Here is a 19239-nt window from a genome sequence, read left to right as displayed (position 1 = left end):
CTTGAAGATGTATTTAATGTCTGTGACTTGTTTTTATTGTCCTCTGTTATATATATCTATACTCGCACCCGGACAAGGCCCATTTGGCGAGTGCTCCGATACGAGTGTTAGTCATTTAAGGTTTTTGGAGTAAAGTCCACAGTCAGAATGCAACCCTGGTTAGAGCTACCCTGGTTCTTTAACGTACACCAGTGTAAAGCACTGTCACACGGGACCCCCATTTAACGTCTCTCACGGAAGACGATTAGTATATGATTACTGGTGTGGCAGGGATCGAACCTGCGACCCCTGGATTAACAGTGAAGTGTGTTGTCACTAGACCATGGGTCCGCCACAAACATGGCTAGTTATTGTTTTCTAATATTTATATCAAACCAATGGAGGTTATGTGTGACATTGCTTATTCATCGTCTTTCATTTTTTAATATCATTTTTTCTACGTATTCTACGTTTGTGGCATGGTTTAATAGAATCTCTGTTATTTATTTCAGACCCATGTAGATGTATTTCACGGCCAGCTTCCAGATCACCCTAGGTTTCCTGGCCGTCATCACATTCGGGGTGCTGTGTGCATGCATGTGCCACATTATCTCCGAAATTCGGTCGATCCGCACGGCAAACCCCGCCAACGGCCCCACTTTGCCCCCTTACGACACCGTCGTGACGGTCCGCCTCAGGGAGATACCGAAGATCTTTGAAGTTCAGGAACGGGTGGTCAAAGTTAACAAAACCGCGGGGGCGGAGGCACCTGCGGGCTTCTCAACGCCGAAGAGTTCAATGCAAGTGGGCCTCGCCAACCCCAGCGATTCAACAGGTATGTTAATCAAGTCCAAGACATGCTATTAAGCGACGGACAGATGGTCGGACTGTGGTACTGCCATAGACAATCCTCCTTAACAGGAGCATAAACATACTTATTTTTTTAAATACTTCACCTACAGTTATAAATAACAACATCTCATCAAGCACTGCAACGTCAAAAGCAACAACAATAACAACAACAACAACAGGCCGGACGAGTGGGTTTCCTCCGATTGCTCCGGTTTCTCAAATAACGTAGTTATGTCTCGCGTGAGAACGTGCTAACGAGGGTGATTAATATGAAATTGTTATACTACCATTACTAACAACAACAACAGCAACAACAACAACAACAACAACAGCAACAACAACAACAACAACATTAAAAAAACCACAACAACAACAGCAAGAAAACAGCAACAACAACAACATCAACAACAACAACAAAAACAACATCAACAACAACAACATCATCAATAACAACAACAACAACAACAACAACAACAATATCAGCAGCAACAACAACAGCTGCATCAACAACAACTACTGCTGCTGTTGCTGCTGCTGCAGCTGCTGCTGCTGCTACTACTACAGCTACTGCTACTACTACTGCTACTGATATTGCTACTATTATTTCTACTACTTCAACTAGTATAACTTTATGATAAATGTTCTTTGCCACGAAAGTAAAACAATTCCAATTCATAGTTAAACGTCAGACAGAAAAAATAAATAATGTTGAATTTCTTTGAATGTTTTTGAATGCGTATGAAGTTATTCATTTCCCTTTTTTCTCTTTTCAGTTTCTGTAATAGATTCATAGAAGAAGCATAACTCCCCCAACAGACTTTTATATACAGGGCAACAAGTCGGAAGAATGTCAAGGATTAGAGTGATTGAAAATATAAATCTAAATTCGTTAAGCCTATACTGGCAATAGCATATTGAACTTCTGGTGAAACAAAAGGTTTCTGAATACTAATCTGCAGCTTCCATTTATTTTTTTGTCAGGCGATTTGACCGAAATAATGAACGTTAGTTTCATAATCCAAAACGAAATGCCTATATCAAGAAAACAAGTGCTGAAAAACAATACACGATTAAACCAGAAATGGGACTGGAAAATGTGTGCGGCTCAATTTAACGAGTTTAGGGACGTCATATGATTGGAGTTGCAATCGCAGCATGGCGTTAAGTTCGGACTCGGCGGTATTGATAGGATTTATAGCGACTCTTGGTGTTGTTGGTATTGCTGGTGCTGCAACGCTTGTGGTGTTTGTGTGTCTGAGGTGGCGGGATTACCGGAAACGCCGCGCGGTCACGGTGGCGCCACTTCCGTCTCGTCAGCGTTCAAGACGTCGCCGCTCACGTCTGAGCCACAACATTCATGGGCATGAGGCGCATGGAGGTATACTTCATTTGTTCTTAAAACAATATTGTTGAAACTTACTTAATTAAGGGACGTTCTCATTTCGGTTTCGTACATAGCAAACAAAAGATGTAAAAGGTTCATATCATTCATAAATGAACAGTTGAATTCATACCCAAACAATAATACGGATTTATGGACACCGAATTATGTTTCTTAAGCTAAATACATATAATTTCAAGGTTCAAATCGGCTACCACTGCCGCCGCCATACTCAGATGAAGACTGCCCGCCGCCCTACACCGCCGTGGACGCATCTCCTCACCTCCGGCGCGAGGACAACACACGCGGGAGCATAAGCGGCCAGCTGACGCCTGTTCCCGAATCTGCAAGGGGCGGAAACGTTGCATTACATCGAAACCCACATTTTGGAACGCATTTAAACACCGGAGGTACCAATACACCTGTCGCAACTCCCGGCGGAAGTATGTTCCGGTCGTCAGTGCCGAGCACGCGCGAACATTCGGCGTCATCTCATGTGCGCTCGATGGATATGGTGCATTTAGACACTAGAGCGCATCCATTGGATGTTCCACATCTAACGTTTTCTAACACGAGTGAAAATGGTTGATTTTGTGCGGAAACACTGATACAAGAATGTACAACAATGCAATGTGCTCATAACCTACATGTTAGTTGGTTAACATTTTACATTAATGTGATGAATTTACATTTTGTTCTGTGAACAAATATAAACAATGGGAGTTATCAATGGCTAGAAAGGAAAGGTCATGAAAGCGCAGCTCATTGAAAATCCAGGATTATTGTTTGTATATATTAGTAAAAATGCTGTCGGAGTTTTTACATTTGGCTGTGCTGGAAATAATGACCGATATGCCACTGTGTTCCTTCACGTTCTTTGCTGATTGTATCCCTTCGGTCCTTTGATTTTCAAATAACCTAGACAGATCATTGTTCTTAGGGTCAACGCGCTGGACACAAGTGCTAATAGGACAGAGGCATTGCTTCAGATCATTGTTCAAAGGGTCAACGCGCTGGACACAAGCGCTAATAGGACAGAGGCATTGCTTCAGAACATTGATCTAAGGGTCAACGCGCTGGATACAAGTGCTTAAAGGACAGAGAAATTGCTCCGGAACATTGTTCTCAGGGTCAACGCGCTGGACACAAGTGCTTAAAGGACAGAGGCATTGCTCGCGAACATTGTCCTAAGGGTCAACGCGCTGGACACAAGTGCTTAAAGGACAGAGGCATTGCTTCAGAACATTGTTCTCAGTGTCAACGCGCTGGACACAAGTGCTTAAAGGACAGAGGCATTGCTCGCGAACATTGTTCTCAGGGTCAACGCGCTGGACACAAGTGCTTAAAGGACAGAGGCATTGCTCGCGAACATTGTCCTAAGGGTCAACGCGCTGCACACAAGTGCTTAAAGGACAGAGGCATTGCTTCAGAACATTGTTCTCAGGGTCAACGCGCTGGACACAAGTGCTAAAAGGACAGAGGCATTGCTCGCGAACATTGTTCTCAGGGTCAACGCGCTGGACACAAGTGCTTAAAGGACAGAGGCATTGCTTCAGAACATTGTCCTAAGGGTCAATGCGCTGGACATAAGTGCTAAAAGGACAGAGGCATTGCTCCAGAACATTACTCTAAGGGTCAATGCGCTGGACATAAGTGCTAAAAGGACAGGGGCATTGCTCGCGAACATAGTCCTAAGGGTCAACGCGCTGGACACAAGTGCTAAAAGGACAGAGGCATTGCTCCAGAACATTACTCTAAGGGTCAACACGCTGGACATAAGTGCTAAAAGGACAGAGGCATCGCTCGAGAACATTGTCCTAATGGTCAACACACTTAGGGTTAGGGTTAGATAGGGACACCTCGCCGCCGCCTACTTAAGATATTTATAGCAGTAGAGATGCCATTTTCGCCTTCTATCGGATGCTATATTGACACTGCCGTTTGCAACCCCATTTACTGTTTCCGGTGTTAAGGCGTGTAACACTACTTACAGGTCACGACTCGACTCCGCCCAAACACGCCCGGCCCGGTACCAAATACGACAGCGCATACTTTAACATGACAGTTTGTGAACTTGGATACATTTGTTGAAGCATATTCAATGTTATCTGTTTTATATTTTTTCTATAGTCATTATTTTAACCATTTCGTTTAAAAGTTCTTTTAACTTTATTTTAATGTATGTTGTCCCCAATTTGGTTAAATTGTGGTGTGTACTTCTGAGTAAAAACAAATATGAGTTGAAAGACTACAATCAGATATGTTTACTGTTGTAAAACGTTACAATTTAAATCATTAAAGGGACTCGCTCATGTTTTTGGACCAAAAAATAATTTTCCCGGTAATTCATCTGAAAACACTTATTTTATCATTATATTACTCTATGCTATCGAAATTGCAGAATTTTTTTTTACAAAAAACTAACCACGCCGGTAAAGAAAAGAACAAATAAGAACACCGATGCCTTGTCCGTTAGGCCATAAGGACAAACAAAACAGTGATGGATATTTTGACCTTTTAAGAATACATTGATAACTTCACGTGATAATGTCAATCAGCCAATCAAGCAACAATGATATCGCTCAATGCCGTAAATAAAGCGATTAAAAATTGTGGTCTTCAAAGACAATATTTGAGCAAATATCAACATTTGATAAAGCGTTGCAGCTGTCATTAACTTAGTTTTAACATTCATAATGATTTGCCATACTGTATTTCGTAATAAAAAGTGCATTTAACACACCATGAGCGAGTCCCTTTAATGCATACCATTTATCTGTTTTAACGGAAACTGATAAAAATATAAATGCATCAAGACAATTCATTGTGTTTTAAACTTTACATATAATCAATACTTATATGTGTAACAGGTAATAAATGCAATCATGAACATAACTTGGAAAGTACATATCTTCTTTTGCAGAAAACATCTATCAATATATCGTCATCTTATCAACGAGCATACCATAATTTTTGGTAAATCAAGAAATTTAGTTGAATATTGTTACGAAGCAATCTGAAGCGACCAATATAACAACTTTTCAGATGTTCCATCGAATTAAAGATATGTGACAGGCATCCTCCTGTATAAGAACTATTTCGGCTTGTTTCGGTTCAATTTGTAGGGGGTAACTCATGGGTTCTGACGTGACTTTGAGGAAGATACCAGTTAATGATGTAAACTAATGTAGGGGGTAAAACATTGGACCGACGTTGCCTTGGGTATGTTATTAGTATGTTATGTTGAAAAGTGTAGGGGATAACACGTTGGACCGACGTTGCCTTGGGTATGTTACTGGTATATAGTGTTGAAAAATGTAGGGGGTAACACGTGGGACCGACGTTACCTTGGGTAGGTTACTAGTATGTAATGTTGAATAATGTAGGAGGTATCACGTGGGACCGACGTTGCCTTGGGTATGTTACTAGTATGTAATGTTGAATAATGTAGGGGGTAACACGTTGGACCGAAGTTGCTGTCAATAGGTCACTTGTGTTACAATAACACAGATTTTACCGCCCCCATTGCCCAGTGATAGAGCGCTCGCTCTGGATGCGGAAGATCGGGGTTCAAACCCCAGCCGCATAAAAACCAAAAGAGGTCAAAATATAGTACAGTAGTTCCCTTTCCTAGCGCTCGGCATTTAAATGGTAGGACTGGGAAATTGGTGTTCTCAGTACTGGTTAAACCTAGAAAAGTTATATCCCGTGTATCGGTGCTTTACATCTCGTACGATCAAGAACCAAGCGGTCTCTTTGCAAAGAGCTAGGGAATTGCACTCGGATCTCTTGTATCTCACTCTTGTTTCTTCAATTCTTCCAATGTTTGCGAATCGCTGTCACTTCTATCTCATGTCACTCATTGCGTCGCGGCGGAGGTCAAGCTATAATGCAGCCAATGGTCGCGGGCAGACCTTGATTGATAAACTCAAATAAACACTCAAATATTGTTTACATTGACGTCTGCGACCCTCATTTTATACATCCATTGTCCGATATTGCGACCAGTTAGAACTAAACCCAATAGTAACAATGTCACACCAATCATTGGGCGACAACATGGTCATTTATACAATTTAAAGATGCACTCTTACTCCCTAATAAGATTGACCACAATAAATACGATTGTTTTAATATCCAAAAAAGGATGAATAAATGTCGAAAACAATAGTTATTATAAAGTATACCGAGTCTAATTAAAACGAGATGTGCATAAAACACGGTATTTTTACCTTATGAGACGATAGTAGATCACAATAAATCTTTTAGCACTCAACAATCATTTAATATTTTTGCGTTTTCAGCTATCAAATACACGGTTACAATCTTGTTATCAGTAATTAATATTTTCCAAAACTGCATTATTTAGTAAATAGATTAAGTTTTATCAGTCAATCTTTATGTTTGTTATACATGTGTATGTATTGATTTTGAATAAGATTGTCACTTTAAGGCTTGTTTTGTCAGAAATGCAACGAGCTTTATACATGTATTTATTAACTCATAAGACAAAAAGGCTTTTCTTATTATCATGGATGTGTAATATTAATTTATAAGTTATAAAAGAGATAAAACATAATACATCAACTTTTATTGCGGATGATTAAAATTTCTAGTTAAGGAGTACATGTATAACATCAGAGGCGCGACTAGAATGGGGAACAAGGGCTCGTCCTCCCCGGTTGGCTGGCAAATGAACCCTCAAAACACATAATTTTAACCTAAAACTGATACCTTAACAATTAAAACGATAATATATATGAAACGTATAAAATCGTTGATGCATTTCGACCCTTCATACTTTTATACATGATATAAAGTTTCGGTAACAATGTCACGCCAATATATATTGGTCGAGATGCATCCACGATTTTATACATTTCAGGTAAATACCTCAGTGAAATACAAGTTTTTGAGGAGGTTTGACCCTGAACCTACCGCACTGTCTAACTGTGACTATCTAGGACATATATATAAAACTGAATGGATTATATCCGATATAATATATCTATAATCATATATTAGGCCATACTGACCTACAATCGATCACTGTCTAACATGTGACTACAAAGTACGTATATATAATACTAGATGTAATATAATCACTATCATTTAGGCAATACTGACTTTAAGCTGACCACTGTATTTTCTCCCACCTCAGATAAGTAGATCCAAATATTTTGTCATGCTGGAAATCCTTTTCTCCTACCCCAGATAAGTAGATCCAAATATTTGGCCATGCAGGAAACCCTTATCTTGTCCATGGGCAAAAATAAACAAGTACCCGTTTGTAAAAATAAAATAAAATTCGTTTTTACTGTATTTTGTTTAACTGAGGTGGGAGAAAAAGCATCTACCGCGGCCGCTTGTGTAAGATAGGTTCATCCCAACAGTCGCGCATGGTAGGGTGTTCTGCCAAAACTCGGTAAACCTCATTTCCGTAAAACACCCTAAGCTCGGGCTGGGATGAGCCTATTTTACATTCTCGGTCATGGAAGATACTTACAAATCTTACAAAAATAACATCCATATTGGTTAAGCTATTTTGTCCTTTTATTGAATGTTCGTTGGTAAAACAGTCCCGTCCCTATTACAATGTATGAGCAAATTATAATGTCTATATTTCCTGAGAATAAAATTCATATCATATGCCACCTTTAATACAGTAATGTACAGCTAAATAGCAAAAACAAAACGAGTATCACAGATAATTAAAACATGCAATATAAAAACAACAACATGTGATTTAAAATACTTTTCCAGACTATTATTTCCGAGTATAATTGTTGAGTAAAGCAACGAGACTTTGGAGCTTCTGGACCCGTATTCACGTCTTGAGTCTAAATTTGAGAAGCAAGATTTTAATTGTGGTGTAAAAATATTAATTTAGGAGCAAAGCGGGTAATAATTGCTGTATCTGTCACAAAAATAGTTCTACAGTCAGGCACAAATCTTTTGTCAAAATTACTCATATTATAGTTATTTCGAAACATATAATTCGCTTTTTAGGGGCTGTGATTACGAACAGTCCCAAGTTCAGACTCAAGACTCATTATGGCAAAACTTCATTTCATTGTAATTTTCCTTCTATCAGAGCATTGATGGTAAAATTTGCTGAAATACATTTCTATTAGAATGTTTTACTATTATTTACATATTTTTTATAAAGGAAATGAAATTGATATGTTTTTTTGTTCCTTTTCTGAGTCTGAGTCTAGACTTGGACTTGAGACTGTTAGTACGTATGGCCGCTGGCTCAGACGTAAGTGAATACGGCCCCAGATAGCCTGCTTATCCTGATACATTTGTATGAATAGTAATAATCATAAAACGCATGTTGTACAACATATTATATCACTATGGAAATGAATCACAACAAAAATACCACTACCGTAATTAAGTAGTATTTGAATCATTATAGCACCAATCAACAATCTTTGGTTTGCAATATTTTTATGGTCACAACATTTAATTTGATTTTTTCTTATTGTCCAACCTATTCTTCGTCAAATTGGTACCAGGCTTCATAGGCGCATTTTCCTCAGTGGCATTTCCGGCGCGCATGATGAGCGCAACCCATAGAGAGGCGGAGGCGGCGAACAGCCACCGGAAAGCGACCATGGCCAAGGGCCGCTCCCCACGTTCTCCAAACCAGCCGATCTGACATAGTACAGTTTCGCCAACGACAAACATCAGGCAACGGACCAGCTCGAATATCTTCGCAGATTTGCTGGAATTATTTTCATAAGCATACATATAAAAAAACATGACATACTTCTTAACATATAAATGTGTCTCTATATGTAACGATTTATACCTTAACACTGCATTAAATCCTGTTCTAGTTGAATTGCCAAATATAATTGGTAGTGGCACGAGGAAATATGTAGCAAAATCGCCATAAAATACGTTATAACTATAGAAACCGCCCCCCATCTCATATTTCACTGTTAATTGATTTTCGCATTGATATGGAACCAATATACTACCTTCCATCGAAAAGGCGTCCGAAGCAGGTCAGGTTGAAGAAACAGTAGGCGACAAACACCAGGACAGAGGTTTGTGACAGCGTCTGGAAGAGATGGTATATTTAGATTACATACCACTATAGAACAAAGGCTACATTTCACTAACATATATGATTGCACAGCCATTGAAATTGTTAATAATTTCGTCTACCTGGGTATAGTTTTTACATCAGGGGGATAGTTTATGCAAACAACAAAGACATTAGCTGGTCAAGCGTAGATGGCAATATTTAAACTACGAAAATATTTAAATAAATTAAACTTATTAAGCCAATTCTGTTGTATGGCTCAGAAATATGGGATGCAATGAAAATAATTCAGTTAGAGAGAATACATACACATATTATAAAATATGTACTTAATGTTTGTATGGCCACAACGACCTCACATTCATTTGTAACACTAACCAAATCAGGACATGTCCACTTATTCCGAATGTAAAGTTTTATAAGAAACCGGAAAGAACCGGAAATGGAAATATCTATTGACATCAACATTATGAGTGAATTGAATGATATTGTGCAGTCCGAATGTCATCATCGGGATGCTAGCTCCAACCCAGGACTCTGACTGCAAGTGCATATATAAGCAATCAGCGAAATTATCAGTCCAAATTAAAAGAAAATCGACATGACAAGCAATCGTACCGTTTTTCTAGCCATCAATTCTTGGTATCCGCCAGCAAACAACATGAAGTGGACAAACACGTATACGGACAGCCAACTGGGCATGCGCACGTCGTACTTCCGGACAGGACTCTCGACCTGCCAATAAAAAATGAAAAAAGTTTGAGTTAATATTTATCAATTTCATTCTTATTAAAAAGTAAATGAGATTTCAACTTCCAAAATGGACCAAAACCTTATTAAGATCACCGAATGCGGATGCAAAACGTTTAAGTTGATGTCTAGATGCTAAATTCTTTTCACTATAGATTATATAATAACAATTGCTTGGAACACGCGTTATGTCGCCCAGGTTCATATGGAAACGCCTCCTCGTAGTCCCTATCACCACCAACCCCACCACGACACCTCCACAATCTTTTTGACTGAATCAACAACAAAAAGGACACAACTTTAGCAAAACTGGCTACCAAAAGCTTCCATTTTGCTTTTAGTCATGTTTGCCATACAGTCTCTAATCTACCAGATTGAGCTAGCGGAGGACAACTTTTTCGAAACCAAAAAGAAATGAAACTAAAGCCCCGCAGAGCTAACATTTACGCTCGTCTTTAGTCAAAGAAGTGGCATAACTCGACAACACAACACTGCACAACGGCACCGACAACGTCACAATTCCTCGAGTTTTTCTTCTTCAAATAAAACAACTGACGAACTATCAAACGATCCCTGCTAACCTGCTAAAGTCGATCATACCAACCTTTAAGTCGATCCTACCAACCTGTAAGAAGAACATACCAACCTGTAAGTCGATCATACCAACCTTAAAGTCGATCATACCAACATGTTAGTCGAACATACCAACCTGTGATTCGATCATACCAACCTGTAAGTCGAACATACCAACCTGTGATTCGATCATACCAACCTGTAAGTCGAACATACCAACCTGTGATTCGATCATACCAACCTGTAAGTCGAACATACCAACCTTTAAGTCGATCATACCAACCTTTAAGAAGATCATACCAACCTGTAAGTCGATCATACCAACCTTAAAGTCGATCATACCAACATGTTAGTCGAACATACCAACCTGTGATTCGATCATACCAACCTGTAAGTCGAACATACCAACCTGTGAGTCGATCATTCCAACCTGTAAGTCGATCATACCAACCTGTAAGTCGAACATACCAACCTGTAAGTCGATCATACCAACCTGTGAGTTGATCATACCAACCTGTTCGATCGATCGTTCAAACGTGTGAGTCGATCGTTCAAACCTGTTAATCGATCATACAATCCTGTTTATGTGAATAATTTAATCCCAGTATAACACCATGATACCTGTACATGACATGCCCAGGACCTGTAACAACCCCTGTCGTAGCGTGTACACTCTTCATGCTTGACTTTGTGAATATCAAATTTATTGCTTTGTTTCCGAGTTAGGAAAAATATTCATCAGTTAAAATGGTGCTACATCAGACCCACCTTCGGAATATCCTCTATATTCCCGAGTCTCGGTTTCCCTGGCAACCATCCCGGGCCATACAGGAAGTTACAGATCTTGTTTCCCAGCCCGCGAAGGGAACCAAGTCGCTCCAACAGGTACTTGATGTAGCCAGCCTGGCATAGGAAAGAGACGGTTACATGTGAAATTTATGTGTATAGTTAAACAATTCATTTAAAATTGTGTTACAGTCAAACCTGGTTGAACAGCCACCTGCTTTAAATGGCCACCTGCCTTAATGGGCCACTCCCAATTCCCCCCGTACGTTTTTACTATATAATGTACGTGCATTAAGCGGCCAACTGTCTAACGCGGCCACGGCCACTAATTTTGTATTGAATATTCACTTAAAATTGCTTCTGAAAGTAGAAACGCTATAAATTGCTTAAAGGGACTAGACACCGGATAGTCTAAAAATCGGCAAATGCAGAATTTTCTCAAAACAAACTTAGAAGTGTCACTGCGAGCTAGTAGGAGGTCGATAATACATCATTGTACATGATTCAAGGAATAAACCAAACAATGCTGTCTCATCGGAGTTTCCCCGTTTAAAAATAGCGCACAATGGTTTCCCATTTTAAATCATATCCGTTTATAAGTTCAGATTAATGTACCGACGCTATTTTAAACTCACTGGGATTTACGTGGTAGAAATTCCCAGTAAACTTCAAATTGGAAAAATGCGCAGAAACTACGAAAGAAATATGTGTCATAAAATATGTGATACATCAGTAAGAAAGATTCAATTCGTTGTACACAACAATAACAATAATAATTTTATGCAAGTTTTTAACAAGTTTCTCTTTTCTTGCAATTGTATTATCTGCTGTCTAGTCCCTTTAATGCCATGATTCATTTCATTTTTGTCAATCATGTTGTCTGCAAAAGATCGACCACGCCGTGACGGCCATTGATGATGTTACGGACAGATGACGTAATGGTTTCATATTCCATAATTATAGCATACGCATGCGCGTGATATATGTATTTAAATTATTTATTCCAACCAATCAAAGAATGAGACTCTTCTGTTTTAGCTTCAAAGAAGCTTTAAACGGCACAAACCTGAATGGTAAAGGGCTCAAAAGTGTTGATCGGGTGTGTAAGACCGTACGCTACGGTGTCCTTCTCAGCCGTAAACGTTCCTGTGAGGTAAACAATGCTCCAGCTCAATTCAATATCTTTATTTCCATCACACGTTATAATGGAGTTGTGTATATGCATTTACAAATAATTTAAATAATTTAATGACATAGGCTTCAATTAAACAATTAACCAGTAGGCTTGTTGCCTAGAAACATAAATTTAGGCTTGAGTTATTTGTAAATGGCGTCAAATGTTCCTAGTTTCCAGAGCAACAAACAGACAAGTCAATTCCAGGGTGACGCTCAGATAAATGAAATCACGTGACTTGTGAGGGTTCACTTTAAGACAAACTAGTAGATCTGACGTCACGTACCAAACAGCCTGTCCCATATGATGAGTGTACCAGCGTAGTTTTTGTCTATACAGTAGGGGTTCCGGCCATGGTGGACGCGGTGGTGACTCGGTGTGTTGAGGATCCACTCTAGGGGACCAAGTGACCGGATGTACTGGAAATTAGGACCAGGCTTAAGTTTATGATTCAAATTCGGTATAGGATATATATGAAGTAAGGATTTCATCTGTGACGCGGCAGTGACTTGGTGTGTTCAGGATTCACCCTAGGGGTCCAAGGGACCGGATGTACCTGAAATAAGTACTTGGTTGATGTTTTAGATTCTTATTCGATACAGGTTTATGTAGATAAACAGTGAATGCTATAAAGTAGGGATTTCGTTCATGGTGGGTGCAATGCGACTTGGGCAGTGCAGCGTCAACTCTATGGACATAGGGGTCGGATACATGTGAACTGACAATAGGTAATGGAAGGCACTACGGAGAATCTCTGAATAATCACTTTGATATTATTTGATATTAATATCCATTTGAATATCATAGTTTAAGATTGTTAATTTCCGTGTATTTAAGACGTGTGTAAGACGGTCGTACCTGAGTGTGTTAGGGGGTCGTACGTAAGTGTGTAAAACGGTCGTACCTGGTGTGTAAGACGGTCGTACCTGAGTGTGTAAGACGGTCATACCTGAGTGTGTAAGGGGGTCGTATCTGAGTAAGTAAGGGGGTATCTAAGTGTGTAAGTCGGACCTTAGTGTGTAAAACGGTCGTACCTGAGTGTGTAAGACAGTCGTATCTGAGTGTGTAAGACGGTCGTGCCTGAGTGTGTAAGACGGTCGTACCTGAGTGTGTAAGGTGGTCGTACCTGAGTCTGTAAGACGGTCGTTCCTGAGTCTGTAAGACAGTCGTACCTGAGTGTGTAAGGGGGTCGTACCTGAGTGTGTTAGGGGTTCGTACTTGAGTGTGTAAGGGGGTCGTACATGAGTGTGTAAGACAGTCGTACCTGAGTATGTAAGGGGGTCGTACCTGAGTGTGTTAGGGGGTTGTACCTGAGTGTGTAAGACGGTCGTATCTGAGTCTGTAAGACAGTCGTACCTGAATGTGTAAGACAGTCGTGCTTGAGTGTGTAAGACAGTCGTACCTGAGTGTGTAAGACAGACGTACCTGAATGTGTAAGACGGTCGCACCTGAGTGTGTAAGACGGACTTACCTGAGTGTGTAAGATGGTCTTACCTGAGTGTGTAAGACAGTCGTACCTGAGTGTGTAAGCCGGTCGTACCTGAGTGTGTAAGGGGGTCGTACCTGAGTCTGTAAGACGGTCTTACCTGAGTGTGTAAGGGGGTCGTACCTGAGTCTGTAAGACGGTCTTACCTGAGTATGTAAGACGGTCGTAACTGAGGGTGTAAGACGGTCTTACCTGAGTGTGTAAGACAGTCGTACCTGAGTCTGTAAGACAGTCCTACCTGAGTGTGTAATACGGTCATACCTGAGTGTGTAAGACAGTCATACCTGAGTGTGTAAGGGGGTCGTATCTGAATGTGTAAGACGGTCGTACCTGAGAGTGTAAGACGGTCGTACCTGAGTGTGTAAGGGGGTCGTATCTGAGTCTGTAAGACGGTCGTACCTGAATGTGTAAGAGGTCGTACATGAGAGTGTAAGACGGTCATACCTGAGTGTGTAAGGGGGTCGTATCTGAGTCTGTAAGACAGTCGTACCTAACTGTGTAAGCCGGTCGTACCGGAGTGTATAAGGGGGTCGTACCTGAGTGTGTAAGACGGTCTTATCTGAGTGTGTAAGGACGTCGTACCTGAGTATGTAAGACGGTCGTACCTGAGTGTGTAAGACGGTCTTACCTGAGTGTGTAAGACAGTCGTACCTGAGTCTGTAAGACAGTCGTATCTGAGTGTAAAAGGGGGTTCGTATCTGAGTGTGTAAGACAATCGTACCTGAATGTGTAAGACGATCTTACCTGAGAGTGTAAGACGGTCATACCTGAGAGTGTTAGACGGTCTTACCTGAGTGTGTAAGACGGTCGTACCTGAATGTGTAAGACGGTCGTACCTGAGAGTGTAAGACGGTCGTACCTGAGTGTGTAAGACGGTCGTACCTGAGTGTGTAAGACGGTCATACCTGAGTGTGTAAGACGGTCGTACCTGAGAGTGTAAGGCGGTCGTATCTGAGTGTGTAAGACGGTCGTACGTGAATGTGTAAGACGGTCGTAGCTGAGTGTGTAAGACGGCCTTACCTGAGTGTGTAAGACGGTCGTACCTGAGTGTGTAAGACGGTCGTACCTGAGAGTGTAAGACGGTCGTATCTGAGTGTGTAAGACGGTCGTACGTGAATGTGTAAGACGGTCGTAGCTGAGTGTGTAAGACGGCCTTACCTGAGTGTGTAAGACGGTCGTACCTGAGTGTGTAAGACGGTCTTACCTGAGTTTGTAAGTCGGTCGTACCTGAGTGTGTAAGACGGTCGTACCTGAGTGTGTAAGACGGTCGTACCTGAGTTTGTAAGACGGTCGTACCTGAGTGTGTAAGACGGGCGTACCTGAGTGTGTAAGGCAGTCATACCTGAGTGTGTTAGACGGTCGTACCTGCGTCACGGTGTAAGATGGTCGTACCTGAGTGTGTATCCAGAATTGGTAAAGGATGTTGAGCTCCTGGTGAACTATAAACACGGCTGGTGGGATGAACAGAGCCATAGGAAGGTAAAATACCTGGAAGAAACAACACACCTGTATTGCATGAAACACGCGAAACACATGCAGAAAACAAAACACCTGGAACAAACAACTCACCTCTATTGCATGACACAGTTGAAACACCTGCAGAAAACAGCACGTTTATATTGTTTGGTATAAGAAAAACACATGCAATAAACAACACGTTTATTTTGTATAGTGCAAGTAAAACACATGCAAGAAACAACACACTTATTGCATGACGCAGATGAAACACCTAGAAGAAACAACACACAAGGATTGCAGAGCGTAAGTAAAACGACTGAACGAAACAACACCCCTACATTTAGAAATGCATGACGCTGGTGAAACACAATATCCAGTAAGTTATATGACGGTCTTTAAACACAATATCTCGTGCGGTATATGGCGGACTTTAAACACGATATCCCGTGAGTTATATGTTGGATTTTAAACATATTTACCCATGAGGAATATATTTGGAAGACAGACTGGCGGAGTGCCGTAGACAGATTGTAGTCCTCAGAACTATGGTGCGTCTGGTGTAAAGCCCACATGAAGTTTACCTCTGAAAACGCAATACAACATCAACTTTATTACTGTATATACATGTGTGTAGAAAGGACAAAATGGAGTTCATACCGGCCTACGCTGTACACGTATAGGTATGACTGCACATTACTGAAACGCTATTAAGACCAAATGAAAAGAAGATTTACGCTATGAAATTTATTGCGCATTAAACAACCTGTGTATTACAATTTGTATTAGATTTCTGAATAACATCACAAAAGATTCAAACCGTGATAGAAACAATAATAGTGCAATAGTTTTATATAAATTTATGATCATTAATGTGTGAATTTCAACCCTCAAAGCGTGCTGTTCAAAACTCAACAGCATGCGGTTTAATATCAAACAGCGTGCGGTTTAATACCATGAGCCATCCTATGAAACCAGTAGTAAGCAAGGTCGACGCCCAGGAATGTGAGCCACCACGTCCATTGGGAGTCCCAGGGGAGCTCTGTCAACCGGAAGTTCTGGTAAACCCAGACATAGCCCTCAAGCGTTATTGACCGCAATATGACCCTGTAACAGGAATGAAACGAGAGCGATATATTATTCGAGATAATAATGAACTATGTTTCATTATATCTGAATCACATTCGGAACTCCTCTGCCATTTTCCATCGAAAACAACCACGGATGGATGATGGTACATCAGTAGAAGTAGTTCGTCAAAAAAATAAAATAATAGTATTAATTAATTGTAGTGTTTTAACGTGTGTTTTGTATATCAAAGTTTAAAATGATTGCCAATTAGAGAACTATTGCATAAATAATTAACATTCCCAAGAGTAAAGTCATTAAGTTTAACTGCTAAAGCATTGAAATTACTACGCTTTCTACTTGCAGCGCTATCTACTTGCAGCGTAGTTAAAGTGTAAAGATTTCTGACATTGTAAACCGTCCATATACAACCGATGTTGTTTTCGATGGAAGTTCCGAATAATCTGATTCAATCACATTATGAGCTTTTAAATCAGTTTGTGCAGCTTCGTCAGGTAAAACCCCTTCGTCTATATCACGCAACACTCTTACTGAATCCTGCTTACTTACCAACATGCTTTAAAGTCAATACAACCAATTCATAAATATGCAAACCAAAAATGCTACATCATTAAAGAAACGACACTGATAAGCCGAATATTTGAATAATAAGAGAACAATTGGGTGTGCATTTAAGACAAGCGTGGATGAGAATGATCAATCTAAAAATGATATTCCCATACCATGGAACAAATCACTACACACAACTTACATGGGCAGCCGGGAGAACATTCCAGCGCTGATGGAAGTGAAGGCGTCGCTCATACGGTACTTCCGGTCTTGTTTCGCTACTGAAATGGCCAGCTCGATTACCATACACACCCAGAAAAACGGAGTCGCCTAGAACAGAGACCATCAAGTATGAAACAGTAGTATGTTCATGTTCACAAGACTAAGCCTATTTATGTGAATGATTAAATGGTTGACCAGTGAAAAAAATGTGAAAACATTCCTACTAGTATATTTAGACAGAAAATATTATATTATTCAATTATTCAAATGGCAAATAAAGGTGTTACATAATTTTTAATGAATAAATTCATAATAGTATGGCTTGTGTGTATCCTGGCAATCGTCAGATTTACATTACACGCAATTACTGCCTAGTCTACAAGTTTATCCGAAAATCTCGCAATCCGAATAAGTATAGAGTTATGTAAATGTTTACCTCATTGATATAGTGTGGGGCTTCTTCCACTGCTTTGAACGATGTTTCATTGGGTGTTACGGCATACACCATCCGCCGCATCCCCGTCACAAAATCCACTTTATTCAAATTCGACATTTTGGATAAAACAAAACTGTATTGTACAGATTGGTTTCGTAATGTTTACATTTCCTATGGCTCAAAGGTCAAATTTGATAACGCAACGCAGTCGGAAGTGTTCATAACGAATGTGCAGATGGCGCGCTTTTTGAAACAACGTACGTTCACAGTCATTTGATAGGAATGAACTCCTGTTTCGTTGTCATATGACCTAAAATATATTAAGTGACTTTTAACCTAAAAAAGTTATTTTTTTCTTCAGATTTATCAAAGGGTTCACTCTAGGTCGACGATCTAGCAAGCTATTTAGGCCTTCTGACATTTTTAAACTGCAGTAATGCATAGTTATTTTATGGTAGATCGTTGATAGGAGTGACCCCTTTGCTAAATCTGAAGATTTTTTTAAGGTTAAATGACACTAAATGTATTTCAGGTCATATGACACCAAAGCAGGAGTTCATTCCTATTAAATGACTGCGTGCGGTTACATTTTTAAAACTCGGGACATTTTACTCACCAGTTCTAAACATGTCAGTGCTTTATATTCAAGTTGAATTTATGTTATATATTTTTTTTTAAATTAAGCAAAACTTATACACCCGGCGCCATTCGGAACTTCTCGGCCATTTTTTATCGAAAACAACCTCGGATTTATTTGGACGGACGTTTAAGTCTGCTGCAAGTAGATCGCGTAGTAATTTCATTTAGCAGTTAAACTTTCTGACTTAATTCTTGGGAATTAACTCTTATATTTGCAATAATACAATTCACTGGCAATCAATTAAAATAAGATCAATAAATACAACTCTAAAACACTACATTTAATTAATGATATAATTCAAAAAAATACGAACTACTTCAACTAATGTACCGGCATACATCCGAGGTTGTTTTCGATAAAAATGGCCGAGGAGTTCCGAATGACCCGGCACATACCGAGGCAGGATGTATCTTGATCGAAAATTAAAAAAAAAATGCCCAAGAACTACGTACTCGTTTATTGGAACTTGCAACGGTTTATTGTAATTTCGCTCTATGTTGGTGTTTTAGAAGGACCTTTACATGTTGATGTTTCCTTCAAGTAAAATGCGCCAAGTGGCCGACGAAAATGCGCCAAGTGGCCGACGAAAATGCGCCAAGTAGAGAGGCGAAAATGCGAAAAAGCGTCCGGCAGCGGGGCGAAAAGACGTGAATGTGCAATGTGCGGGAAATGCGACAATGCGCATTATTTTTTTTTCCTATTTTAGCTCATCCACTTTGCGCTTTTCGCTCGCCACTTGGCCTATTCTCGCATTGTCGCCGAAATCATACACCATTGACTAGATTTCCTGTTGCTTAACCCTGATAAAAA

The 19239-nt window shown here is 40.0% G+C and overlaps 2 protein-coding genes across 2 annotated transcripts; one reads left to right on the top strand and one right to left on the bottom strand.

Annotated features, from left to right (window-relative positions):
* The first annotated feature begins 1986 nt into the window (after window positions 1-1986).
* On the top strand, window positions 1987-2801 carry LOC128235866 (uncharacterized). Its single transcript, XM_052950655.1, has 2 exons — window positions 1987-2194; window positions 2428-2801. The coding sequence occupies exons 1-2, from the start codon at window positions 1987-1989 to the stop codon at window positions 2799-2801; spliced, it is 582 nt and encodes a 193-aa protein (XP_052806615.1).
* A 4014-nt stretch (window positions 2802-6815) lies between these two features.
* Window positions 6816-17954, bottom strand: LOC128233885 (alkylglycerol monooxygenase-like). The gene is made up of 11 exons (XM_052947758.1): window positions 17790-17954; window positions 17334-17461; window positions 16449-16600; window positions 15976-16079; window positions 15431-15526; window positions 12839-12971; window positions 12445-12524; window positions 11361-11495; window positions 9888-10004; window positions 9202-9284; window positions 6816-8942 (listed from the first exon to the last, which is right to left on the bottom strand). The coding sequence occupies exons 1-11, from the start codon at window positions 17904-17906 to the stop codon at window positions 8681-8683; spliced, it is 1407 nt and encodes a 468-aa protein (XP_052803718.1). The 5' UTR covers window positions 17907-17954; the 3' UTR covers window positions 6816-8680.
* Between the last annotated feature and the right edge of the window lie 1285 nt (window positions 17955-19239).

The sequence above is a fragment of the Mya arenaria genome, chromosome 5 (genome assembly GCF_026914265.1).
Source record: "Mya arenaria isolate MELC-2E11 chromosome 5, ASM2691426v1".
In the NCBI taxonomy this organism is placed as follows: domain Eukaryota; kingdom Metazoa; phylum Mollusca; class Bivalvia; order Myida; family Myidae; genus Mya; species Mya arenaria.
The sequence above is the reverse complement of the archived record's forward strand: the minus strand, read 5'-3'. Positions and strand labels throughout refer to the sequence as shown.

What these genes read in the sequence shown, in the direction of transcription:
- LOC128235866 (XM_052950655.1), top strand. Translation starts at nt 1,987, where the DNA reads ATGGCGTTAAGTTCGGACTCGGCGGTATTGATAGGATTTATAGCGACT. An exon ending in GAGCCACAACATTCATGGGC is followed by an intron (nt 2,195 to 2,427) that starts ATGAGGCGCATG and finishes CAAATCGGCTAC; the next exon opens with CACTGCCGCCGCCATACTCA.
- LOC128233885 (XM_052947758.1), bottom strand. Translation starts at nt 17,906, where the DNA reads ATGTCGAATTTGAATAAAGTGGATTTTGTGACGGGGATGCGGCGGATG. An exon ending in TCCAAATATATTCCTCATGG is followed by an intron (nt 15,527 to 15,975) that starts GTAAATATGTTT and finishes TGTTTCTTCCAG; the next exon opens with GTATTTTACCTTCCTATGGC. An exon ending in GGACGCCTTTTCGATGGAAG is followed by an intron (nt 8,943 to 9,201) that starts GTAGTATATTGG and finishes AAATAATTCCAG; the next exon opens with CAAATCTGCGAAGATATTCG.